The sequence below is a fragment of the Pimephales promelas genome, chromosome 7 (assembly GCF_988280905.1).
Source record: "Pimephales promelas chromosome 7, fPimPro1.hap1.1, whole genome shotgun sequence".
Lineage (NCBI taxonomy): Eukaryota > Metazoa > Chordata > Actinopteri > Cypriniformes > Leuciscidae > Pimephales > Pimephales promelas.
Genome location: NC_142775.1, coordinates 37,765,928 through 37,793,854, shown reverse-complemented (window position 1 = coordinate 37,793,854; position 27,927 = coordinate 37,765,928). Strand labels below are relative to the sequence as shown.

The window sequence follows — 27,927 nt, the reverse complement described above, 5'->3', positions numbered from 1 at the left end:
TGCCACATAATGAAAAATCCCAACAAAAGCTCTCGTTTATACAGGCTTTATATTCTTCTTTACTTTCAAAGCTATGGGTTAACTTTAGTCCTGACGATCAAGGCGTTTTAAACAACACTCAAAAAAACCCAAATAACTTAAAAACAATCCTATAATAGGCTGTACCGCGTATAGGTTTATTTTCGTTTTGTTGCATTATTTAGGCTATTTTCAAATGCGTAAAGTGTACAAATAAAAACGAAAACATTAAGAAAACACAATCTATTGAGTCAGCATGATATAGCCGTTAAAAGGCTGCTCAAGTCTTTTGCGCGCTCAAGTTCGATTTTAAATGTAGGCGCGCGACTTGCGCGCTCATAATGGCAACGCGATCACCTCCCTCCACAGTCTTGTCGTCTTTGTTTTAAAATGCAGCCAGACAAAAGATTTATATTTCCTGGACATTTTGTCGACTAAAGCCAAAACAAGCAGCGTTCTAACAGAATGAATACAGCATCCCTTACCGAGCGCGAGCAGCAGCGCAGCCAGCCACAGGTGCGGTTCCCGAGTGTATTATGTGTGTGCGCTAAACTGTGGCGCAGTTACAAAAATAGCCTAAATTAAAGCATTTTAAAGTTGGGGACAAAACATAGGCTAATTATATTTAGAATACAGTAATAAATAACTGATTATAAATGAATAAATATCAAGGAGTAAGTCATTGAAAAATTCCTTCTATTGGTAAAAAAAAAAAAAAAAATGCAACTGGTCGACCAATAATATGTCAGTCGACCACGACGGCATCGACCGATTAGTCGACTAAACGACTAAAGTTGACAGCCCTAATATATATATATATATATATAAAATGTACACCCAGTAATGTCACATTTTCCCATATATATATATATATAGACTTTGCCTCCTCATTTTAGAACACCACTGTGCGCGCCTGCGTGTTTGTGTGCTTGTTTTTTCAGCCTTAATGCACAATGACTCATGGGGAGTCAGTGTTACCTTGGGGACCTTAATTGAGAGATCTATGGGGGAAAAAGCTTGTGTGTGTGTGTTGTTTATTTTTTAATTTATGACAGCATATATTCAATATGGCAGACAAAAATGATAATACTCCAAATAGACGAGGATAGTTATATATATATATATATATATATATATATATATATATATATCCCTAGACAGACACACAGACAGGGATATTTTTTCTAAATATATGTATATGTGTGTGTATATATATAATTTTTTTTTTTACTATATATATATATATATATATATATATATATATATATATAGCCTAAATATATAATATATATCTCCCTAGACAGACACACAGACAGGGATATTTTTTCTTTGAATTATCCTAATATAGTCTCTTAGATATGGATTTCTGCAAGGTTCATAGAATAAACTTTTAGATTGGCAGTGGTAAAGAATTTCAGTTGTGCAATAAATCCACATCAGCTTGATGTCAAATAATAAACTTTGCGATATAATCAGATGGCATATGTTCATATGTCAACCTCCAAGAGTCAGTCACAGTGGGAAGTTAAATTTCTAGGACCCTACAGATGAACACTGAGCCTCTCTGGTATTCTTCTCTTGTCCGGTTCGTGTCCGGTTTCTTTTCTTTGCTCTGCAAACACAGAAGCTCTTTATAACTCCATGTGCATGGGGACCCGGTGATTAAAATCCTCAGGCTGAGCATGTCTGGTAAGTGTTTTCTACATCTACCATATATGTAATAGGGGTAATTTATTGTGGTAATATGTCTAAAGTGAGTTTATCATTGTCGATTGACAGCAGCATCACTGAAGCTATTATGCATGAACCGCACGCTGCTTTGAGACAAATATCGGTTGTGGATGTGTTAGGTTTGAGTAACATAAATATTGTAGCCTGTTATTAATGCTCTGACTTAACTAATTAATGCTTAAACACCCCTAAAGGCAACACCGATTGCGCCCAGAAAGAAATGATGTAAAGAATAGCCATAGCGCCTCTCACGCTGTTCCTTTCTTCTTGATTTTACGCGTTCCTGCTCCAGCGGAGGGCATGTCCGTGACAATACAGTTAAAAAAGTACAAAAAGTAGATTTTTCTTTTTTATAAATTATTCTTTTCATATAGGCTAAAGCTAAAAAAGTATGAAGGGTGCTCAGAATAAAGAAATTCTGTCAAGTGCCTTTCAAATGTGTGGTTTTTTTTAGCCTAATGTTCCTCTAAAAAAATGACCCACTCTCTCAGTGGAAGAGCAACATTTTTGTTTAATGTTGACGTTGCTGGACTCACCTTACAAGAGAATGAATGTACATGATGTGGCATTTACGCACGCATTACGCAAGCCCCGCCCCTTTTACCTGAAATACGCGCACCTGGATCCACGACGCGGAAGTCCCGCTGAGATTGCTCCACTTTGACATCGCCGTGGTCAGCACTTCTGCTTTGGGACAGTCGTTGTTGAAGTTCTGAACTCTTTTGGAAATGAGTTTTAAGCGCAGTCGGTATGTCTTTCTGTTTCTTTACTGTCTCCGCTTTATAACGTTTGTTTACGTGATGTTTACATAGGCTAACTGGACACTGATAGTTTGGGCAGATGGTGTTATTGTGCTTTAATAATGATTAACCCTAAAATTACTCAAAATGACGCCCATAAAGCAACATGTGTCGCATTAAATTGATTTTTATCTGTCATCAGGAATACCTCAGCATGTGAACTAATTGTTTTTACATATATTGATCAAATGGTTTATTAAATAGCCTATCATTTTCATGTTAAGGTTTATATTTAATTGGAAAGAAAGTAAATAGTAAAGTGTGGTTACACCTTATTTCAAGGTGTCTTTGTTACACTGTAATTATACATTTACTTAGTAAAATGTAAAGGGTTGGAATTAGGGTTTGGTTCGGTTACATGTAATTATGCATCATTTATAGTTATTACTAGTAATATATAACAATGACACTAAAATAAAATCTTAGTTATTTGCTTTTCTCTAAATTTCTGTGACAACACTCCCCCATCTCACATGTAAAAGTGGTCATTAAAATGTTTTTTCATTGACAAAAATAAAGGGAATGTGCATAACTTTTGATTCACATTACTTTGGCTTAGGAAACCTCAACATGCATTCGAGGGTTGAAAGAAAAAAAAATATTATGATAAATCAAAATGAAATTTTTTCGTCTGTCTGATGTTTGTAAAATGATTAATACTTTTCCATTGGTTAAAAGTCCCAATTATCATTTGGAAAGTTTTACCCCAAGGCAGTGTTGTTAAAGTAATTAAATTCCCCAAATTACCTCTCATGTGAAGAACGATTTCCCAGCCACCTAAAATTGGCTTAAATATCAAAGAAAACATTTATGTTGGATGTTCAGAATCGGAGTTCCAAACTTTTCCGTTCTGAAGCTACTTGTCAGAAGTGTTTAAAGGAGTTGTTCACTTTAAAAAAAACTTTTGCTGATAATTTACTCTCCCCCATGTCATCCAAGATGTCCATGTCTTTCTTTCTTCAGTCGAAAAGAAATTAAGGTTTTTGATGAAAACATTTCAGGATTTTTCTCCATATAATGGACTTCAATGGGGACCAAACGGTTCAAGGTCCAAAAGACAGTTTCAGTGCAAACTGCAAACTGTTCAAAGGGCTTTAAACGATTCCAGATGATGAATAAGGGTCTTATCAAGCGAAACGATCGCTCATTTAAAAAATAAATAACAAAGTTTAAGTTTTATAAGCACAAATGCTCGCCTTGCTCTGTTCTGTGATGCGTGTTCGTGACCCTCCTGTTTGAGAACGAATCTTTTCCAGAGTCAACTCGTTCATTCCGTTCGTTGAATGAACCAAATGACACAAAAATTTGTTCATTTTGATAAACGTATTCGAACAGTAGAGTCACGAACGCGCATCACAGAACAGAGCAAGGCGACCATTTGTGCTTACAAAACTTAAACTTTGTTATTTATTTATTTTTTTTAATGAGCGATCGTTTTGCTTGATAAGACGTTTATTATCGTCTGGAATCGTTTAAAGCCCTTAAAGGTCTTTTGGACCTTGAACAGTTTTTGGACCCCATTGAAGTCCATTATGTGGAGAAAAATCCTGGAATGTTTTCATCAAAAACCTTAATTTCTTTTCGACTGAAGAAAGAAAGACATGGACATCTTGGGTGACATGGGGGTGAGTAAATTATCAGCAAAAGTTTTTTTTTTCAAGTGAACTACTCCTTTAACTTTTTATCAAGTCATCTTTTAGTCCTCACCTTTCTCTCCCGTTCGCAGGTTGGACGGGCGGTGATGTTTGGCACAGAGAGCGTGTCAGGTGAAGCTTTGTTTCCCACTCGCTGAACTCGTCCACAGAATGCCACTCCTCCGCAGGCTCATGCGCAGACGACTGCACCCATGGAAGCTCGCCCTCGTGGCTTTAGTGTTCGTGACTTTCCTGTTTCTGATGCAGCGAGAGGTGGTCAGTCAGAACCCCCAGGACGAACCCTGGCTCAAAGGGATAGTGGAGAAACGGGATGGCGTTCTCGGGATGGTGATGGGGGCGGTGAATAACTTCCGAGACGCCATGCCAAAGATGCAGATCAAAGCTCCTGTGAGGCAGCAGGAGCGCGAGGGCAGTCCGGCCTGTCTGTCCGGATACTACACGGCCGCTGAACTCCGACCGGTCCTGGAAAGGCCACCGCAAAACCCCAGCGCCCCGGGGGCTTCTGGGAAGGCGTTTCACACGGACAATCTGGGCTCGGCAGAGCAAAAAGAGAAGGAGAGAGGAGAGGAGAAGCACTGCTTTAACTTGTACGCCAGTGATCGGATCTCTCTGAGCAGAGACCTCGGCCCTGACACCAGACCTCCAGAGTACGTACCACCGGTTTGCTTTATGTTTGTCTTTCAGTTATAGCCGCATTTGATTGTTTGAGAGGTTAGTCAGACTCCTGAACAGGTCATGTACTAACGCTTTTGCCCATGCGTATACATCCAACGCACATGGCACCCTTTAGTGTGAATATGGGTAGGTTCAGGTCTGGGGTAGTGTTAGGGTTAGACCACTAGGAGGCGCCTTTGGCCCATAAATATCTGCGTCTCATGATGACGCTAAAGGATGCCATGTGCGTTGGATATATACGCATTGGCAAAAGCGTCAGTATATGACGCTTTGGGATGAGAACTGGCTGTCTCTTTTATATTTAAATATTCAGGGTTTCCACAGAAATATCAAGGAATTTTAAAAAGCCATGGTCACTGACATTTATTACGTGAATATATACATTTTTCTAGTCACCGTTAAATCAAAGCGGACAACTCTTATTTATTTATTTATTTTTAAAGAACATTTCAGTGTTTGTTATAAATTAGTATTATTATTCTTTAAAATGTATGTGGCCTGCAAATCTTTAATCCAAATAACTTCCCTCCCCTTTTGCAGCGACATCTCTTCTCTTCTCTGATGATGTGTGTGGGGTGAGGGTGGGACAACCACCTGTCAATCACATGAGATCCACCAATAGCAAATCTAAACCCATCCAATCAATTCCGGATGACAAAATCAAGTCCCGCCCTATATTTTTTCTAGTTAGAGAAGTCGTTTCACTCGTCATAATAGGGAAAAAAAGACAATCGCAGCTTCCGTTTCATACTGACTTTATAATTCCCCTTTATACAATATGTAAAAATAAGTCTCTGTTGTCCCCAGAGTGTGTATGTGAAGGTTTAGCTCAAAATACCATACAGATAATGTTTTACATCATGTTAAAATGGTTAATTTTTGAACAATCATAAAAACGCGTTGTTCCGTGTGTGTCCCTTTAAATGCAAATGAGCTGCTGCTCCCGACACAGTGGGCGGAGCTTCAAGAGCTCGTGTGTGTTAGCAGCTCCGATTACCTCATGCAGACAAACACTAAAATGTTAGAAACTGTTCTGCCTTTTATGTTTAAACTGGAGAGAAACTGAAGAAATTGAAGAAGTTACAACATGTAGGATGCAACAGGACGTTTCTGAATGGTTAGTTGATGAATTTATGTTGCTGATGTGAAGTTAACTATCTTTAATTAGCATATTCTGTCAGGATAATCTATAAAATCGCCCGTGTGGGAACTGTAAGATGCTATTGCATTTGTGTTCCGTACTATATTGCATGTGAAAAGACATGCTGACTCACAAATGTACTGGACACCTGTCTCTAAATGTCCTGTGTTCGGGCGGGGCTTATGTACATTTTAGGGCTGGTGATGTCACTAACGAGAGGAATGTCCTGTTTGTTGTAGTCTTTAAACAACGTTTTCTTTGAAAGCAAATATCTGACTTTGCTTTGAACTTTGAACGTCGTAACTTTGCAGATGTTGTTTATGCTCAAACAGCAACATTACACACTAACTAAAGTTAGAAAAGTGAAACCATAATCAACCACCCCTTTAATCTGCTGGATATAACACTCATTCATGAAACATGAGAAAAACAGATGTGATTGAACCTTTTTTTTGCATAAATTCTCACATTCAGCCCAGTATTTATGCAAGAATAGGATGTTGATTTACACAGAACTTTTTTCATGTTTCATAAAAGAAGCCCTGAATGCAGTCTAGATCTATAAACAATAATCCAGTAGTCATAACCTGGAAAAGTCATGTAGAAGTGGAGATTCATGAGTCAAAAAGTGTGGGTATCCTTACTATTATAAATGTTCAGCTAAAATAAATAATATATTAGAAAATATTCATGTTGAAACTCTAGTGTAGTAAACATTTTAGAGGGTCCTTGTGCAATTTAAACACAAAAGTGTGATCCGTTTTTTTTTTGTTTGTTTGTTTTTTGCTGAATCACCTTCTGAAGCCAAAACCAACAAAAAATAACATGAGAAGGTCACCTTGAAAATTCGAAATTGTATAATTCAATTGCATATAAGTCTGAGACGTTTATTTAGCATTATACTAATTAAAATATTTTTTAATATCTAGCATATTTTTATGTGGCAGTTTTTTTTTAGACATTTGCTTTATATAATATATTTGTACGAGTCAGATGATCAGTGTCAATCATTTACTTGATTAGTCACCTACAAATAGTGCAGAATCTAAAATATTTCTTATTTTGCATGTCATAGTGTTTCTTGACATTTTTCTAAATTCTTTATACAAAAGTGTTTGTTTGCATATAATCTGTCTGGATAATCAGTGGCCATGTGAAACTACAGACTAGCTTTTCTCCTCAGACACGTTATTTAAACCTGTCTATGCAGATATTGCGTCTAATTACAGACCGAGACAAAGATGAGCTTTTCTCTAATTAAAGACATTTGTTCTTGCCTTGATATACATAAAACCAAGCCCGGAGTTGCTATTGGTGCTCATTGTTTTACAAAGACACACAATTAGTCAACTGGAAAATAACATCCGGACTAGGACTGGTATAAAATAGAAATTAAAATAATTAAAAAAAAACCAATATAAAACTACATAGAGACGTAGAGAAATATCAGTTGCACTTTTTTACGGTACGTGTACTTACAGTTTATTTACTTAAGAAAGTACTGGTTAATATAAGGGTTAAGGTATGGTTAAGGGTTAGTTATTACCCACACTGTAAACAAATATTGTTGGTTTAACTTAAAAAATTTAAGTAACCTGGTTGCCTTAAAATTTAAAAGGGAATTGTTCATTGAAATGGAAAAAATGAGTTAATACAGTGAAGGAGATTGATTTAATCATCCAAAACTCAAAATATTATGTTATCTGAACCACATTAATTATTTAAGTTGATTTGGCAAAAGAAAAAATGTTGTGATTACAAATCATGAATATTTTTTTATATTTTTTTTTCCAGAAACTCAAAATATTGTTATCTGATTTTTTTCATCAGAAACTCAAAATATTATGTTATCTGAACCACATTAATTCTTAATTCAAGTTGATTTGACAGAAGAAAAAATGTGATTACAAATCATGAACATTTATATATATATATATATAGTAATCACTAAAATAAGTACATAGCATGTACACAAGGAACAGGAATGTAAAATAAAGTGCTAATATCTTAAAATATCTTAAAATGTTTTAACACATGTACAATAATTATATGCCAAAACAAATCCTGAGAGATAATGGAAATAAAATGTTGAATCAGTGTTGAACTGAATAATAGACTTGGCTGTTTAATCTGACTCATTGAAATGAATTAAACTTTCATTTTCTTTTCTAATTCTGATTTTGCTACAATCGGCGATGTTATTTTAGTATAATTGAGATACTGTCGTAATTTAGTTAATATATTGAGGTGTTGTCATTTGCAAATTTTTGTTTTTGTCATTTTTATTTATTTGTTTATTTTTTTTTTTAAATATATAGACAGTATAGTGTTTTATTAATTTTTAATTTCAGGTCTAGTTATTTTAGAAAGCCTTTTTGTTTTGAATTTTTTCCATTTTATTTATTATTTCAAGGAATGAAAGACTTCTAGAAAAGGTTTTAGTCTTTAGGAAAATGAATGCCCTTTCAGTCTTGACTTAAATGCCTTATATAATTAATATGCCACATGCTTTTCTCTCTCAGATGCATCGAGCAGACGTTCAGGCGCTGTCCGCCCCTGCCGACCACAAGCGTGATCATCGTGTTCCACAATGAAGCGTGGAGTACGTTACTGCGCACCGTCTACAGCGTCCTGCACACCTCTCCGGCTCTACTCCTCAAAGAGATCATCCTCGTGGATGACGCCAGCGTTGACGGTAACTCACCTCAAGCCTGTAGTCCCTCGAGACATCATGTGTTTTAATGGGCGTCCGGTTTCACTCAAGCAACCCGTTTTAAAGAAATCGCGTAGGCCGGCTGACACCTGGCCGCTTGTTACTGCGGGAAGCAGAGCTGTTTGGGAATGTCCTCTGAGGGGTTTTGCTCCGTCAGTGAGGTATAGGGGGGTATCAGTGGACTCTTAAAAACCAGATCTGTGACAGGCGGACCAGAAGGAACAAATGCAAATAGGAAAATTAGCGTTAGAGCGACTGGTTTAAAGCAATACTAAGTAAAAAATTTTTTACCTTAAAGGGATAGTTCACTTTGAAATTAATTTTTGGTATGTTTTAGCTTACCTCAAGGGCATCCAAGATGCAAGTGTCTTTGTTTTCACAGTATTTTAAATTTTTATATTTTTAGGTCAAACTGTTCTTCTCTGTCAATCATATAATGGCGGTCTATGGTCACCACCTCAAAGAGCATGCACAGAGAAGTCCAAATTAAACATGATTTAATGACTCGTAAATGTAAGTACACACTGATGGTCTAAGACACGAAACGAGCGGTTTGTGTGAGAAAACTAACAGTATTATATAATTTTTACCGCAAAGCGCACTCGCCCTCAGATCACTTGGACGTGGCTGTGCTTACAAGAGTTGAAACAATATAAATACTGTTCGTTTTGATGACAACGTACATGCGACACACCGAAGCAGTTTGTTTACATCAATGGATCCATCTTAGCAGCGGACGCGAAGTTACCTTTCGATGCAGCCTTTGCGTATACATAAATCTCCTAAATCTCTGATCCATCGTCTTCTTCCTCGTCTAATAGAGTGCCGAAGTGATGACGTCACTTTGTAGGACAACTCGTAAGCTAGCGGCGCATGGGTTCCCTCGATCGAAAAGCAATGCATTTTTTCCCATAGACTTTTGGAAAATCGCAAAAAAATAAGATCTGTGTTTAACAAAGAGTTGTGACCCTTACACGTTTTGACTAGTTAATCCAAAATTTATACATTTTGATGCATATATAAAGTTTTTTAAAAACACAAGCAGACACAATAAAGTTTAAAAAACCACAAGCAGGTTATAACTGTGTTTTATGTCATAGATCAAAACGTGAAAATATTTAGAGGCTTTGTTCACCACAGATTTAGCAAAAACCCATTCAAAAATCCCATAGGCTTTAGAGTGAGGGAACCGGTAGTGCTAAAATGCTAACTCACTTCCGCGTTTTGGCCTACAGAGTGACGTCGTAACTTCGGCACTCTATTTTCTGTCGCTCTACATATGTCATCTGGTATCACTGAACCGATTGGCTATGAGCTACGTACAGGCGCATTTGATAGACTTTCGTAGCACTCAATACGCCTTATTCACGGCAGCGCCATCTTTGATTTTTAATGAGAATGAAAGCGAGGCTGTGAGGGATAGACTTGCATCTCTTCAATGGGCTGTACTGTTATTTAATGTGTTTTCGGATTGTTCTGCTCATGAAACACTGGAAAAATATCTTTCAAAGAAATGTCAGTTGACAAAAAACTCCCGACAATGTAAGCTGTGGAAAATTGTAAGTAATCTAGCCGCTTTATTCAGCTTTTTACAGCGGATGACATTGGAAACATGGTAAGTCTATCCCTCACAGCCTCACTTTCATACCTGTCATGGTGCTGCTCTGAATAAGGTCTATAATACGGCTCTGGGCATTCGTAAACCACGCCTCAAATACGAGAAAATGAACGTGGTTTCCAGACCAAGTCTCAATCTCAATGATACGTGGTCTGGCGTTAGCCAGGCTAACTTTTTTGGTCAATTTATTGCATCCTTGCTAAATAAAAGTATTGGTTTCTTTAAAAAAAAATCATACTAACCCCAGACTATTGATAGTCTATATAATTAGTTTTGTTTGGTTATTTGAATTTTGCATCAATTTTACCCTACTGAACAGATCAAAATAAACCTATGCGTTTTTTGGTTGAGAAGAACTGCACTAGTATAAGCACCTTTCCGTTGCCCCGGTTGAGTCCCGCAGGGACTGAACTTTCTCTCTTGGCAGCCCGCCAACGTGAGGAATCAAAGCCAGGGAATTGGCTTTCAGCTATTCTTTTACGCTCCCTCTTCTTTTAATTACACCCTCCGTCTCTCCTTCTCAAGCAGTTCCAGCTTCCGCTGAGAAAGACCAGTCTTCTGTGTGTTGACCCCCGCCCTCAGAGGCAGCCAAAACCTATAGGACGTCCCGCAGCGCTGCTGTGAATCATTTCAGCAGGCTTGTGTTTTACACCTTTACTCTTAAATGATTCTGAAGAGGATAATACACATTATTTGATATCATAAATCACAATGTCTGTGTTGGGAAAGCTACTCTTAAACTGCAGCTTCCCAAGAAACTCATAATTTAAAGTAGTTAAAATGGTCAAGCAGAGAATAAAAAAGACTAAGGTGTTGAAAAAGACTACGACTGGTCTGTTGCAATGGTTGGGTTTTTCACCAAAAAGAAATGCGAAAAGGTGGCGTGCCGTTTGGTCTGATTTCTGCTACACTCTTAGAAGAAAAGGTTCTATATAGAACCTTAAATGGTTCTATCAGCGCTATGTATTTGGAACCTCTAAAAGGTTCTATACACTCTTAAAAAAGGGTTCCTCTGGGTTCTATATAAAACCCTGGGGTTCCATACTTGGCCAATAGAACCTTTTACCAAAAAAAAAAAAATGGTTCTATATAGAACCATTTTGGAGTTCCATATATGAAGTGGGGGATGGAACCATTTCTGGTTCTAAATAGAACCATTTCTTCTAAGAGTGTAGTTGTGATGCACTTCTGTTTGACGTCACTGTGTTCATTACTATTTTTAGCTAGTTCTGTATAATATATAATATTATGCCAAAGTGCTGGTCAGTGATGTAACCCTGAGGGCTGCAGACTCATGAAAGGAGATATTTATGCCTAATGAATATGTACACACCCATATCTACTAGATTAAAGGCACTGCTTGTGCTTTGTCCTGCTCTTTTGGTAAAAAGGTATTATTATATCTGCCGTCCCTGTATACTGAATTGGTTTGAAGGCAAAATGTAAGACATTTAACCATACAGTAACATTTAGAAGTTGAAAGAGCACAGACTGACATGATATAAATAAAACGACTCTCAAATCTGCTCCAAAAACTAGTGAACAGCTTTGCTCTAGTCTAGTGAATCTACCTCATGCTGACTACATAGGGAGCATCCAAACTAAAGACGCATGCTTTTTTGTTCTACATATGCTTGGTATTTTAGTAATAAGCATTATTATAGTGCTCACACACATATTAAATATACACTAGCGTTTAGAAGTTTGGATTTGGTAAGATATTTTTTTTTTTTTTTTTGACGGCAGTGTTTTATGCTCACCAAGACATTAAAAATACACAAAAAAGCGGTAATATTATTGGAATTCAAAATAACTGTTTTTAATATGATTTTTTTTTTAAATGTAATTTATTCCTGTGATGCAAAGCTGAATTTTCACCATCATTCAAGAAGAAACTCTTATTATCAACAGCTGCTTTATATTTTTTAGGAAACTGACACTTTTTCAGGATTCTTTGACGGTTAAAAGAATTTATTTGAAATAAAAAAAAAATATTTTGTAACATAAATGTCTTTACTGTCAATTTTGATCAATTTAACACATCCTGGCTGAATAGCAATATTCTTTTCTTTAAAAAAAAAATCTTAGCGGCCACAGAATATTAAATTCATCTTCCATCTGGATGCATTTTGCACTGAGCTTGTTGCAATGCATTCTGGGATTCCCTTCTCTCTGAAAGGATGCATGCTTGAATTTTGCGTAAAGAAGTTTAACAATTGATTGTAAAATTGTTTGGACTTTTCTGTTTCTCACAGAGCGACTAAAGGACGAACTGGACGAGTATCTGAAACAGCTCCACATCGTGCGCGTGGTCCGCCAGCGTGAGCGAAAAGGCCTGATCACTGCCCGGCTCCTCGGGGCCTCCGTGTCCACAGGGGACACTCTCACCTTCCTGGATGCCCACTGTGAGTAGCCAAACTCGGGCATGTGAAATCACTGAGTTATATGAGCGACTTGCCATTTTTAAGAGTAAATCACTCCCACTCAAGTTGCTGGATTCACATTAATAGGGTTCATCTCCTAATAAAAACATGCTCTTTATAAGCCTGTGGTCAGTTAGAGCTGCTCTACGCTGGAAAGAATCTGACGCTTTTTAATTCCGTTTGAGTTTAGGCTTGTTAAACATTCATGATGTTATAAAGGCCGTGTTTACATCCTCCGCTGGTGTGGCTGGCTGGGAAACAATCAGGCAGAATGCAGCAATTTGCTCAGATTGATTTAGAACACAGTCTTATTTATTCATATCGGCTGTGTTTATTCATCTGAGAGTTGCAAGCAAATACGTTCAAGTTAATGAGAATAAGAGGGGATGGTTTAGCCTAAGGATTTGAAAGCACTCATAGAGGCCATAATTTGCCCAAAGTCTTGATCTTTATTTTTGGGCTCTACTAGAAACATTTCATGCTTGAATGTTCAAAAAACACATTATTTTCCCCACATTTAAAGTTGTTGCAGCACCTCTCTTCCCGGTCTGTCAGTAACGCTCTGTTTAGTTCCTGTCTCCACAAAGCCCCTCCTTCTCAAAAGCACAATGTGCTCTGATTGGTTGGCTGAACCAGTGTGTTGTGATTGGTCCAACGCTTCAGTGTGTTTCTGGAATGTCCCGCCCCTTACCTTGAAAACAAAATTTTGTATCGAATTTATAGGCAAGACAAGTAGTTTGTTCAGGCATGGTTTTGTAGGTGATTACAAACCTGCGCACATATATTCAAACGCACATAGAATCAATTCTCAATGCACATGTGAACACCATCAGCGTTTATTACAGGTTTGCGTTTAAAGTCTGTTTAGAGACACTCATATACATTTTTTACCTTACAGTTACTGTAAATCCGGCCTCTAGTTCATAAACGCCAGAGGAGAACTGCCCCCTGACTGAGCCTGGGTTTTCCCAAGGTTTTTTTTCTCCATTGGGTCATCTAATGGAGTTTTAGGACACCATTGGGTTATCTGATGGAGTTTTAGGACACCATTGGGTTATCTGATGGAGTTTTAGGACACCATTGGGTCACCTGATGGAGTTTTAGGATACCATTGGGTCACCTGATGGAGTTTTAGGACACCATTGGGTCACCTGATGGAGTTTTAGGACACCATTGGGTCACTTGATGGAGTTTTAGGACACCATTGGGTCACCTGATGGAGTTTTAGGACACCATTGGGTCATCTGATGGAGTTTTAGGACACCATTGGGTCACCTGATGGAGTTTTAGGACACCATTGGGTTATCTGATGGAGTTTTAGGACACCATTGGGTCACCTGATGGAGTTTTAGGTTTTAGGACACCGTTTGGTCACCTGATGGAGTTTTAGTACACCATTGGGTCACCTGATGGAGTTTTAGTACACCATTGGGTCACCTGATGGAGTTTTAGGACACCATTGGGTCACCTGATGGAGTTTTAGGACACCATTGGGTCACCTGATGGAGTTTTAGGACACCATTGGGTCATCTGATGGAGTTTTAGGACACCACTGGGTAACCTGATGGAGTTTTAGGACACCATTGGGTTATCTGATGGAGTTTTAGGACACCATTGGGTCACCTGATGGAGTTTTAGGACACCATTGGGTCATCTGATGGAGTTTTAGGATACCATTGGGTCACCTGATGGAGTTTTAGGACACCATTGGGTTATCTGATGGAGTTTTAGGACACCATTGGGTCACCTGATGGAGTTTTAGGATACCATTGGGTCACCTGATGGAGTTTTAGGACACCATTGGGTCACTTGATGGAGTTTTAGGACACCATTGGGTCACCTGATGGAGTTTTAGGACACCATTGGGTCATCTGATGGAGTTTTAGGACACCATTGGGTCACCTGATGGAGTTTTAGGACACCATTGGGTCACCTGATGGAGTTTTAGGATACCATTGGGTCACCTGATGGAGTTTTAGGACACCATTGGGTCACTTGATGGAGTTTTAGGACACCATTGGGTCACCTGATGGAGTTTTAGGACACCATTGGGTCATCTGATGGAGTTTTAGGACACCATTGGGTCACCTGATGGAGTTTTAGGACACCATTGGGTTATCTGATGGAGTTTTAGTACACCATTGGGTCACCTGATGGAGTTTTAGTACACCATTGGGTCACCTGATGGAGTTTTAGGACACCATTGGGTCACCTGATGGAGTTTTAGGACACCATTGGGTCACCTGATGGAGTTTTAGGACACCATTGGGTCATCTGATGGAGTTTTAGGACACCACTGGGTAACCTGATGGAGTTTTAGGACACCATTGGGTCATCTGATGGCGTTTTAGGACACCATTGGGTCACCTGATGGAGTTTTAGGACACCATTGGGTCACCTGATGGAGTTTTAGTACACCATTGGGTCACCTGATGGAGTTTTAGGACACCATTGGGTCACCTGATGGGGTCACCTAATGGAGTTTTAGGACACCATTGGGTCACCTGATGGAGTTTTAGGACACCACTTGGTAACCTGATGGAGTTTTAGGACACCATTGGGTCACCTGATGGAGTTTTAGGACACCACTGGGTAACCTGATGGAGTTTTAGGACACCATTGGGTCATCTGATGGAGTTTTAGGACACCATTGGGTCATCTGATGGCGTTTTAGGACACCATTGGGTCACCTGATGGAGTTTTAGGACACCATTGGGTCACCTGATGGAGTTTTAGGACACCATTGGGTCACCTGATGGAGTTTTAGGACACCATTGGGTCACCTGATGGAGTTTTAGGACACCATTGGGTCACCTGATGGAGTTTTAGGACACCATTGGGTCACCTGATGGAGTTTTAGGACACCATTGGGTCACCTGATGGAGTTTTAGGACACCATTGGGTCATCTGATGGCAGTTTAGGACACCATTGGGTCACCTGATGGCGTTTTAGGACACCATTGGGTCACCTGATGGAGTTTTAGGATACCATTGGGTCACCTGATGGAGTTTTAGGACACCATTGGGTCACCTGATGGAGTTTTAGGACACCATTTGGTCACCTGATGGAGTTTTTCGGTTCCTTGCCACTGTTGCCTTTGGTTTGCTCAGTTGGGGATATTCAAATTAATTAACCAATTCATCACCAATACCGTTGATCAGCTCTACTAAACGTGGATATTTTTTCTAAGAAACGAATATTTTTATTATGTTTTGATTGATACTCTGAAGCTGCTTTGATGCAATCTATATTGTGAAAAGTGCTATTTACATATACATAACTTGACAAGTTTCAACACACTACTAACTACCTCAATAAGGCTCCGCCCCTTTATTCTGTGCATGCCTGTGGCGGGAATTATTTAAATGAGCAATATTCCCAGAATTAAAACTCAAAACTACGAGGGAGGCGTTTCAAGGACTTCAAAAACAGTGACACTGATATAATATGGACTTTGTAACTTCATAGACCTTTTAGATGCTCAAACAGCAACATTAGAAACTAAAGAAAGATTTAATTTTAAAAAGCAAACTAGGCCCTCTTTGATTTCTCAGACTTCTGAAGATGCCTCAGCTTTATCATGCTTCATTTGTTCAGGTGAATGTTTCCACGGATGGCTTGAGCCGCTGCTGGCCAGGATAGCGGAGAACTCCACTGCAGTAGTCAGTCCTGACATCACCACCATTGACCTGAACACATTTGAGTTCATGAAACCCTCACCGTACGGACAGCACCATAACCGGGGGAATTTCGACTGGGGCCTGTCCTTTGGCTGGGAAACCCTTCCAGATCATGAGAAACAGAGGCGCAAAGATGAGACATACCCAATTAAGTAAGGAAACGCTCAGCTTTACAATAAAGTAGGGGTGTAACGGTTCTCAATCTCAAATCTGACCTCGCATACGCATCTATAAAATATTTTGTTGAAAATAACAACACATAAAATAAACAAACAGAGTTTGGCTAATGTATGTTTCTGTCGATGGATACGGATGTGAGCACATGCAAAGCTCGCAAATACTGAGTTCTCTTATGTCATCATGCCCATCTTGGCGAGTATCCTAGCAAACATAGTAGGTTATGTCTTAAGTGAGCGTGAACAGTAGAGAAAGAACACATGCGTCTTGCATTATTCCATGCATTTTCTTAAAGTGACAGCAGCCTAATATCCCTGCTGTTTGTGATTTGGTGTTAATCAAACAACAAAAGACGCTGCTCTCGACTGAATTGCTTTTGTAACCTTAATAATGGTAAATCTTTATTTAATTTCCATCAATCTCTTTAATAAATTTTGAACATTAAATAAAAACAAACATTCCCCTCCACATACAAGAAATACAAAAACATAAACACCAAGAATCAACAAAAAATAAACAACAATAATAATAAAAAAAATCTTTATTTAATTTTTACAGTGGAGATTATATGCAGTGGTTTTACATTTGATTACTTTATTCAATTTACTTGAAAACTACGGTTGCCTGAAAAGCACTGTTTATTTTATTTGTATCATTTGCTCTATTGTATTTATTTGTGCTGTTGCTTATAGCTTGAATATTTGTTCTTATTTTCTTTACTGAACATAGCACATACTAACCGTACCAAAACCGTGACCCTAAAACCATGATACAAACCAAACCGTGAGTAATCTGAACCATTACCCCCCTACAGTAAAGGAAATGTTCACCCAAAAATGACAATTTCTTTGACTTTCCTAAGCCATAAAACTAATGTTGGTGATGTTTTATATATATATATATATATATATATATATATATATATATATAAGAAATCTCTTATTCTCACCAAGGCTGCATTAATTTGATCAAAAATACTGTAAAACAATAATATTGGGAAGTATTACAATAAAAAATTTTTTATTGTTACAATACATGTTTTCTTTTATGTTCAGTGGAAAATAAAAAGGTTTGAAACAACATGACCATTCCTTAAATGCTTTTACTGATAGAGCGAATTGTTTGTTTTCCATTAAATGCTTTTATCACACACACACATACATTTCAGTCATTTTCTATCTAATGTAAATCATTCAAAAGCAGAGAAACATTTACACTGTAATCTCATCTGTCCTCGCAGGACGCCAACGTTCGCAGGAGGATTATTCTCCATTTCCAGAGATTACTTCTACCATGTAGGAAGCTATGATGAGGAGATGGAGATTTGGGGAGGAGAAAATATTGAAATGTCCTTCAGGGTGAGTCAACAATCCTTGTTTATGAACATCTTTAGGTCGTTCTTAATACACACAACCCTTCAAAAGTTACAAAATTAATAGTTTTATTCAGAAAGATCACATTTAATTGTTAAAATGTGACCGTAAAGACATTTACAATGTTACAAAAGATTCAAATAAACTCTGCTCTTTTAAACTTTGATGCTATCAAGCAGCACAACCGTTTTCAACATCCATAATAATAAGACATTTTCATAATATTACAGCTTTTACTGTTGTTTTATCAAGTGAATGCAGCCTTGGAGAGCAAAATACCTCAACCTTTTGAATGGCAGTGTATATTGATTGTCAACCTTGAATGATGCAAGACTGATTTCTGCATTTGTAATGTAATAGATCAAACACTTTTAGAGATCCACGGCAAGTTTTGTCCGTTACTGTAATTGCTCGGTATCTAAGTCTTTAGTTATTTGAGAAATTACCACATTAACTGTTAAACTAAGTAAAATATGTGTGTATGTAACTAACTTACTTTTGTGAACATAGTGATGCAAATGAATCATTGAGTCAGAATTTTGAATCAATTCAGAAATCAGTCCAACTCTAATGACATTTCTGCTTTAAAAGTTTATATCAGTGACTCTAGAAAAGCAAGGATTGGGAAACTAGTTAAACGACACTGTCTTTATATAAAAATCTGGGTATAAAATGTAAAAATGTGTGTGTATTGGATAAATAAAGCTCTTCCTTTATCTCTAGCAGGGTTCCCGTCGGGTCTTAAAAAGCCTTAAAAGCGTTGAATTTGACTAATTTGGAAATAATACCTTCAAAAGACTTTTAAATTTTGATGTCTGGGTCTTCAAAATTGTGCTGTATGATATGTAACTTCTCCGTATTGTGTATTTCCTCAAAAGTTTCACGATTATTATGATTTTCGATGTTTATTGTTCAGGAGTCTCTCAGTTCCCCATTTTCTCAGTTCCCAATAAGTAACTTGACATTGTTCGGCAAACTTTCTTGTGGCATTTATTTTAAGTACATTCTATATAAATGGTCTTAAAAAGACTTGAAGAAACCCATAGGAAGCCTGTCTGGTGTTGACCCCTGCTCTCGTCCTTCAGGTGTGGCAGTGCGGCGGGCAGCTGGAGATCATCCCCTGTTCAGTCGTTGGGCACGTGTTTCGCACTAAGAGTCCGCACACCTTCCCCAAAGGCACGCAGGTGATCGCTCGCAACCAGGTGCGTCTGGCTGAGGTCTGGATGGACGACTTTAAAGAGATCTTCTACCGGAGGAACCAGCAGGCCGCTCAAATCGCCAAAGAGGTACAACTCCCAACATTCCCAGTCCCTCATTACTGTACCAGTTCCAATAAGACATTTAGCAAGGTTCCCAATATTTGAAGAGCTCTCCGAGTCCGATTCCCCCTCTTCAGTTTTTCCCAACTGACCTATAAAATAAAGGCTAATATATGTTTTATTAATAATAGAATAATAAATATAATTACTGCTTATTAATAGTATTCTAGTTAATTTTAGGTACTGGGTTGGATTAAGGGATGTAGGAAATGTGCTTCATAAGTACTAACAGGCAATTTCCTATAATTTATAGTCTTTATGGAAAAGTTTTTAAAGGGACACTCCACACTTTTGCATAAAAGGAGTAGTTCACTTTTAAAAAAAACTTTTGCTGATAATTTACTCACCCCCATGTCATCCAAGATGTCCATGTCTTTCTTTCTTCAGTCGAAAAGAAATTAAGGTTTTTGATGAAAACTTTCCAGGATTTTTCTCCTCATAATGCACTTTATTGGGAACCAAACGGTTCAAGGTCCAAAAGACACTTTCAGTGCAAACTGCAAACTTTTCAAAGGGCTTTAAACGATTCCAGACGATGAATAAGGGTCTTATCAAGCGAAACGAGTGCTCATTTAATAAATAAATAACAAAGTTTAAGTTTTATAAGCACAAATGCTCGTCTGCTATAAGCACAGTGACTCTCCTATTCGAACTCGTTCATCAAAATGAACAAATCTTTTCCCAAATCAATTCGTTCGTTTTGTTCGTTGAATGAACCTAATGACTCGGAAAAAGATTTGTATCATTTTATTTGTATAAAATAATCATTTGCATTATTTTTAAGAAATTGAATTATTACAAATATTTTTTTTATTTAATTTGAATTAAATTTAATTAATTTATTTCATAATTGATTATATTTGAATATTTTTTTATTTACCTAAATAATAAAACTGCCACCCTACGTGTGTTAGGGTGGATTTCCTGCATTAGTTTGGAGTTTGGAGTTAAAGGCCTTTCGCCAGGCTTTCATTGTGCTGGTCCTCTGCGAACTACACCACAGAAATCCCTCAACATTCCCAGTGTGTGCCAAGACCTGACGCTGGTCCATAACCGTAGACACACAGCTTTAAAGTGGAGCCTCAGACAGCTTTAATATGAGACAGACACTTTCTCTAATGAAGCTACCATCTCTCTCTCTCTCTCTCTCTCTCTCTCTCTCTCTCACAGCGGTCTTTTGGAGACGTCTCCAAGCGTGTAGATCTCCGAGAAAAGCTCCAGTGTAAGAGCTTTTCCTGGTATTTGAAGAACGTCTATCCGGAGGTCTTCATGCCTGATCTCAATCCGCTGCAGTTTGGCGCAGTGAGTGTGTGTGTGTGTGTGTCGCTCTCTTTATTCATCTCCCTCTCTGGTGTTGTGTCTGTGGTTTCCCACCATGCAGCGGATCTCGGAGAAAGCCGTTCTGTAAAACCTTGTTTTAACAGCTTTCATGTTACGACGCCACAATCCGTTCCATTTCCTCCTTCTCCCTCCAGATAAAGAACGTGGGGAAGGAGGCCTGTCTGGACGCGGGAGAGAGCAATGAAGGAGGGAAACCGCTCATCATGTACCCCTGCCACGGGATGGGAGGAAACCAGGTGATCGGAGCAGGAGCAGTGTGTCCTGGAAATAATTCAAGTGAATAGACAAAACCACATATAGGCTAAACCTATTCGTTTTTAAATGGTTATTAGAAATCTGGGACAATATAATAACAATAATTGAAGTCAGGTGACAGTTCTTTTCTTTATTATATATTAGCATATATTACACTCTTAGAAGAAAAGGTTCTATATAGAACCTTAAAAGGTTCTATCAGCGCTATTTATTTGGAACCCCTAAAAGGTTCTATACACTCTTAAAAAAGGGTTCCTCTGGGTTCTATATAGAACCCTGGGGTTCCGTACTTGGCCAATAGAACCTTTTACCAAAAAAAATGGTTCTATATAGAACCATTTTGGAGTTCCATATATGAAGCGGGGGATGGAACCATTTCTGGTTCTAAATAGAACCATTTCTTCTAAGAGTGTATAATAATTAAAATTTTATAAAGGTGCCTTTTATTTAGGATCAGTAAAAAAAGTTATTAAATAATATTTTAAATTTTAATTTGAACAGTAAAAAACAAACAGTAAAGGTAATCCATACAATTCGATGTATAATATTTTTAATTAGGTGAAGGTGCTTTTGAGGTATTTTTTTTTTTTTTTTATGTATTTATTTTCCATGAAGGAGCAGTAAATAAAACGATAAAAAAAAGTTCATACAATTCAAGCACTGAATATTATAAAATATAATATATTATTATATATTATAAAATATATTATATTATATTTTATAATATTTTACATGTATTTATTTTTTTTATTTAAAGTAACTGTAAAAATATAATATTATACACTATTTGTATGGTATTTTACAGTTACTTCAAATAAAAAAAAAATATTTTTATTTAAAAATTATTTAGAGACCCTAACCCTACAGTGTTTATAATTCACGTACTATATTCCAAGTTCTGAAGTCATGCGATGGTGTTTTGTGACGAACAGACCAACATTTATGCTGTTATTCACTCAAAATGAGATCTCAAATGTCATTAGCCAATCGGTCATCAAAACTTGTGCGTCACTGATTCTGAACACAAGCACGAATGATATTTGGGAGAGATTTGTTCTGGGTGCATCGCAAATATCATTTTAATTAGTTCCCTTGAAATGTGTTCCAGAAGCTCTCAGGAGTTTCCAGGCAAACATCTTTATCTGTTTAATGAAATGTTTTCTGGATGGTGAAGGTCATTTCTCTCCTCTGATCGCACAGTATTTTGAGTACTCGACCCATCATGAGATCAGGCACAACATTCAGAAGGAGCTCTGTTTGCACGGGACGGATGGAGTCGTCAAACTAGAGGAGTGCCAGTATAAAGGTCACGGCACCGTCACTGGACCTCAGCAGAGATGGGAGCTCAGAGAGGTAAAACAACACGCTTTCTCACACAGCCCTTCTCTCTTCTTCACACGCCGCTGATCTTCGACTCCACAACCACCCGTCTACAGTACCGTCTACTGTCTATCTACAGTATATATCCATCCATCCATCCATCTATCTATCTATAGTGTCCATCCATCCATAGTATCAATCCATCTATACAGTATCCATCCATCCATATAGTATTCATCTATAGTATCCATCCATCCATCCATCTATAATATCCATCCTTAGTATCCATCCATCCATCCATCCATATAGTATTCATCCATAGTATCCATCCATCCATTTATCTATAGTATCCATCCATCTATAGTATCCATCCGTAGTATCCATCCATCCATCATCCACCCATCTATAGTATCCATCCATCTATCTATAGGATCATCCATCCATCTATAATATCCATCCATCTATAGTATCCATCTATAGTATCCATCCATCCATCCATCTACAGTATGGTACCCATCCATCCATCCATCCATCATCAATCTATTTATAGTATCTATAAATCATCTATCCATCCATCTATCTATAGTATCCATCCATCCATCCATCCATCCATCTACAGTATAGTACCCATCCATCCATCCATCCATCCATCCATCATCCATCTATTTATAGTATCCATAAATCATCTATCCATCCATAGTATCCATCCATCTATAGTATCCATCCATCCATCTATCTATAGTATCCATCCATCCATCTATTCATAGTCTACATAAATCATCTATCCATCCATAGTATCCATCCATCCATCCATCCATCTATATAGTATCCATTCATAGTATATATCCATCATCCATCTATATTATCCATCCATCCATCTATAGTATCCATCCATCCACCCATCTATCTATAGTATCCATCCATAGTATCCATCCATCCATCCATCCATCCATCTATCTATATTATCCATCCATCCATCTATCTATAGTATCCATCCATCTATCCATCCACCCATCTATCTATAGTATCCATCCATAGTATCTATCCATCCATCTATCTATAGAATCCATCTATCCATCCATCCATCTATATAGTATCTATCTATCCATCCATCTATATTATCCATCCACCCATCTATCTATAGTATCCATCCATCTATCTATAGAATCCATCCATCCATCCATCCATCCATCCATCCATCCATCTATATTATACATCCATCCATCTATCTATAGAATCCACCCATCCATCCATTCATCCATCTATATAGTATCCATCCATAGTATCTATCCATCCATCCATCCATCTATATTATCCATCCATCTATCTATAGTATGCAACCATCCATCCATCCACCCATCTATCTATAGTATCCATCCATAGTATCCATCCATCCATCTATCTATAGAATCCATCCATCAACTACTTTGATGATGTCTTTATTTCCTTTCTGGACAAGGACAGTATACCGTACACACATGTTCAATGGAGGGACAGAAAGCTCTCGGGCTAAATCTAAAATATCTAAACTGTGTTCTGAAGATGAATTTTGGGTGAACTAACCCTTTAAAATACTGCCTACAAATGCATCTCACCTGTGCAAAATTAAAATAAACTTTCTGAGCAGGCAAAACCCAAATTATACATTCAAGAATAAAGACAACAAGAGCCAAGAGCTTAGTTTAAGTGCATGGCTTCCTGTCTAATGCTAATTTAAGCCTGCTAATGTTTGGTTTTGTGATTTGGCGGGACAGTAGTGATATATCCTACTGTGTTATTTTATTCCCTTTGCAGGATCAGCTGTTCTATAACAAGGGCTCGAAACAGTGCCTGGGCATTCGTCAAGAGAACCCCTCTCTAGTGCCCTGCAATCCAGCCGATAAACACCAGCTCTGGGTCTTCACTTGAATGGCAGAAACACTGACACACACACACACACACAGAGAAAAAATTAATTTATTTTTGTATGCGGAAAATATTGCTGTTGTAATATCTATTGGACCAAAAACATTGCATTCACAGACATTCCAGTCTATAGCAGTAGCACATCATTGCAGTACACGAGATCCAGGGGGCGGAGTTGGATCCAGATGGGTAGGATTAGGGGTGGGGTTAGGAAACAGGGGGCGGAGATGGGTAGGGTTAGGGATCAGGGGGTGGGGATGGGTAGTATTAGGGGTGGGGTTATGGATCAGGGGGCGGAGATGGGTAGTATTGGGGGTGGGGTTAGAAATTAGGGGGTGGAGATGGGTAGTATTAGGGGTGGGGTTATGGATCAGGGGGCAGAGATGGGTAGTATTGGGGGTGGGGTTAGGAATCAGGGGGTGGAGATGGGTAGTATTAGGGGTGGGGTTAGGGATCAGGGGGTGGAGATGGGTAGGATTAGGGGTGGGGTTAAGGTTCAGGGGGCGTAGATAGGTAGGTTTATATGTAAGATGGGAGGAGTTGGATCTGGATCCAACTCCTCCCCCTGGATTTCGTGTTCTGCAGTGAGGACCTTCTCTTCTATTGGGGCCAAGACACCTTCTGGGTGGGCACGCAAAAATGTACAGTGAAGTTTTATTATCTGTCATATTTCATTCCATTGTGTCTGAAGGACTACAGGACATGTTTCCTTGCGCAGTTGCTTTTCTACAAAAATGTTTTACCGGAAAAGCTCAAGCACAGTGATGCTCGATATCAGCTGCATTTTTTGAATGTGAAATGCAGATTATGGACGTCTATCAAGAGCAGAGGCCTTAATATTCTTCAGATAATATTATGCAAGCAGATTTCACAGCACCAAAGACTTTTCAAAGTATTTTCTCCAAATTCCCTTTTTTAACTGTGGTTTTATTTTTTCCTTACACATTCCTGGTTGTTCCTGTTCTGCAGCCCCTTTTGAAAACAGAATATTGCTGTGTTGTAATTTTAGGGAGTATGTCTATAAAAGGGTTTAGCAGACTTTCAGGAATATGTTCAGGTCAAAGTAAGACACTTCAAGTGTATTCATTTTAATTTGATTATTGTGATTATTAACAGTGGGAAGAACATTAACAAAGATGGAGATTAAAAGCTAAAGTAGTGAGGGATTGACATTAAAATCCATTTATCACCAAAATGAAACAAAATAATTTTTGTTTTGTTTAAAATCTTAGAGCAAAATATATGTATTTGTTATTGTAGAAGTGCAGCAAAACATGGCAAAAATGAGTAGTAAAATTATTTGATCAAGTTTAATATTTTATCTCGTATAATAAGTCATGTGATGGAGACATAAAAATGGGCTGCATAACAGGAATGACCGGGATCAGAGATTCTGTCAAACATTTTAAATGGAATTTCGGTAGGATGTTTTTGTTTTTAGCCATTGAATATTTTTTTCTTTTTTTTATTTGACCAAATTTCAGTATCGTATGTCTTTATAGGTTTCCGTTGAATATTTGATAAGAATGATGAACACAATCTGGCAGCAGGGGGCGCTCTTACTCTGCCTTCAGACTGTCAACAGCAAAACAACAGATAAACTCTATTGGTACTTTTAAAAATGACATCAAATGTTTACATCAGTCACAAACATTGTGCTGAATATGGCTTATAAACCATAATATTGCCTTGAATTGATGTAGATCAATGTTCTTTAGAATATATTTTGTAAAGACAAATGGAGAGTGTTTATGAATTACAGAAAAGTTATTAATAGTCTCTATTAAAGATGGAGAAATGTAATATGTTTGATGCTTATCTATCTATCTATCTATCTATCTATCTATCTATCTATCTATCTATCTATCTATATATCTGTCTGTCTATTTATCTGTCTGACCATCCATATCTATCTATCAACCTATCTATCTATCTGTCCGTCCGTCCGTCCGTCCGTCCGTCTATCTATCTATCTATCTATCTATCTATCTATTTGTCTATCTATCTATCTGGTCTGTCTGTCTATCTAGTCTTTCTGTCTATCTAGTCTGTCTGTCTGTCTGTCTGGTCTGTCTGTCTATCTGTCTGGTCTGTCTGTCTATCTAGTCTGTCTGTCTATCCATCCATCCATCCATCCATCCATCCATCCATCCATCCATCCATCCATCCATCCATCCATCCATCCATCCATCCATCCATCCATCCATCCATCCATCCATCCATCCATCTATCTATCTATCTATCCATTCCTTCCATCCATCCATCCATCCATCCATCCATCCATCCATCCATTCCTTCATTCCATCCATACAATCCTTCCATCCATTCAGTCCTTCCATCCAGTCATTCTTTCCATCCAATCCCTCCATCTGTTCATCCCTCCACCCACCCACCCACCCATCCATCCATCCGTCTGTCTGAACTCATGACGACTTTTTGAGGCAAGGGTTTGTCAAGTTCTGAATCAGACTTTTTCCCACTTAGAGATTTATGACCCAACAAGGAGCGCTTTAACAAAGAGAATTTTTATTCAATACATACCGTTTAAGTAACGCACAATAAATACACATTATAATAGATCATTCATAAGAAATACTGAAAACAGAACGAGAACTGCGATTCTAACTGGTAACATCATGATATGACGACAACTGTCTGCTGCCAGTTCATCCGGTCCCGCTTTAGTGACATTACATCTGTACACGAGTCTTTCGTATCCCATAATGCATCAAAGATTGAGGTCTGTTGTACCAGCACTGTGTGTGTAAGTCAAGAGGTGAAATAAAGACAGTGTGAATTTGCCTTCGTAGGATCTGAAACAATGGCGAAAATGAAGGCATTCGCGATTAAGTAAACCACTGGTTACTTAAGCCAAGGCAGTGATCACAACATCCATCTGAACACACTCCGTTTGTTTGATCTTTACAGGTAATATCTCTGTTATAATTATATGATAAACTGTGGAAATTGAGATTAAGAGTCATAATTATGACTATGAATATGAATTGTGATAAAACAATGACCTCAAAAGTCGAAAGTGACAAAAAATCATAATATTAATCATAATGACTGTCACTTTCGATTTTTGATGTAATTATTGTTTTTGTCAATTTCGACAAGAAAAAAGTTAAAGTATCATAATTATGACATTTTATCATAATTTTGACTCTTTTTTCATAGTTTTGATTTTCTACACAAGTCAATTTTGACCTTTATCTCATAATTATGATTGAGCATGTAATAAATATGACTAAATTATGACATTTATCATGCGTCGGAAATGGCTCTCCACAGGGGAGAGTAAACATACACCTCTCCAGGCCAAATGTTTTGAGGTATAATTCATGTCTGTAGCATAAAGAGTTGCTGTCCGGATTAATACGTGGGGGACTAATAGTTGTCTCTGCAATATTACGATGAAATACAATTTTTTTAAGGACACATTTCACCTTTAAGGATCTGATCATGTTGTTACCGCCCCACAAGGTCATGCTACAATGTTGATGGCGTAAAAGGCATTTGATTGTCCCGTCTTGAACTTATTGAGAGACATTCTCCATTGGACAATGACTCTCTTTTCATCAAGAGGATAAACAAACTGACAGAGGCATCATGTCTGTGCGTTAAAAACGCCTTTAAATCTAAACTCGTCAATGCTTTAAGGTAATAATTCACACAAAAATTAATATTAAGTGATCATTTAAACTGTTGTTTATGTATATCTGTTGTTTTAAAGTAGTTTTTTTTGGGGGGAAAGCAAATAACGTAATACAGGTTTGGAA

General features: G+C 37.8%; 1 protein-coding gene across 3 annotated transcripts; it reads left to right on the top strand.

The window, feature by feature from the left end:
* Positions 1-1,529: 1,529 nt before the first annotated feature.
* galnt3 (UDP-N-acetyl-alpha-D-galactosamine:polypeptide N-acetylgalactosaminyltransferase 3 (GalNAc-T3)) lies at positions 1,530-24,350 on the top strand. 3 transcript variants are annotated; one of them, XM_039683359.2, is made up of 11 exons: positions 1,530-1,707; positions 4,276-4,851; positions 8,543-8,715; positions 12,607-12,756; positions 16,373-16,607; positions 17,873-17,990; positions 19,091-19,291; positions 20,495-20,626; positions 20,800-20,901; positions 22,121-22,273; positions 24,035-24,350. In XM_039683359.2, the coding sequence occupies exons 2-11, from the start codon at positions 4,355-4,357 to the stop codon at positions 24,146-24,148; spliced, it is 1,875 nt and encodes a 624-aa protein (XP_039539293.2). In that variant the 5' UTR covers positions 1,530-1,707; positions 4,276-4,354; the 3' UTR covers positions 24,149-24,350. The 3 variants fall into 3 exon arrangements, with proteins under 3 accessions (XP_039539293.2, XP_088989559.1, XP_039539292.2); XM_039683358.2 differs by lacking the exon at positions 1,530-1,707 and adding an exon at positions 2,306-2,497; XM_089133433.1 differs by lacking the exons at positions 1,530-1,707; positions 24,035-24,350 and adding an exon at positions 2,297-2,497 and having other exon boundaries at positions 20,800-20,941; positions 22,121-22,263.
* Positions 24,351-27,927: the final 3,577 nt, after the last annotated feature.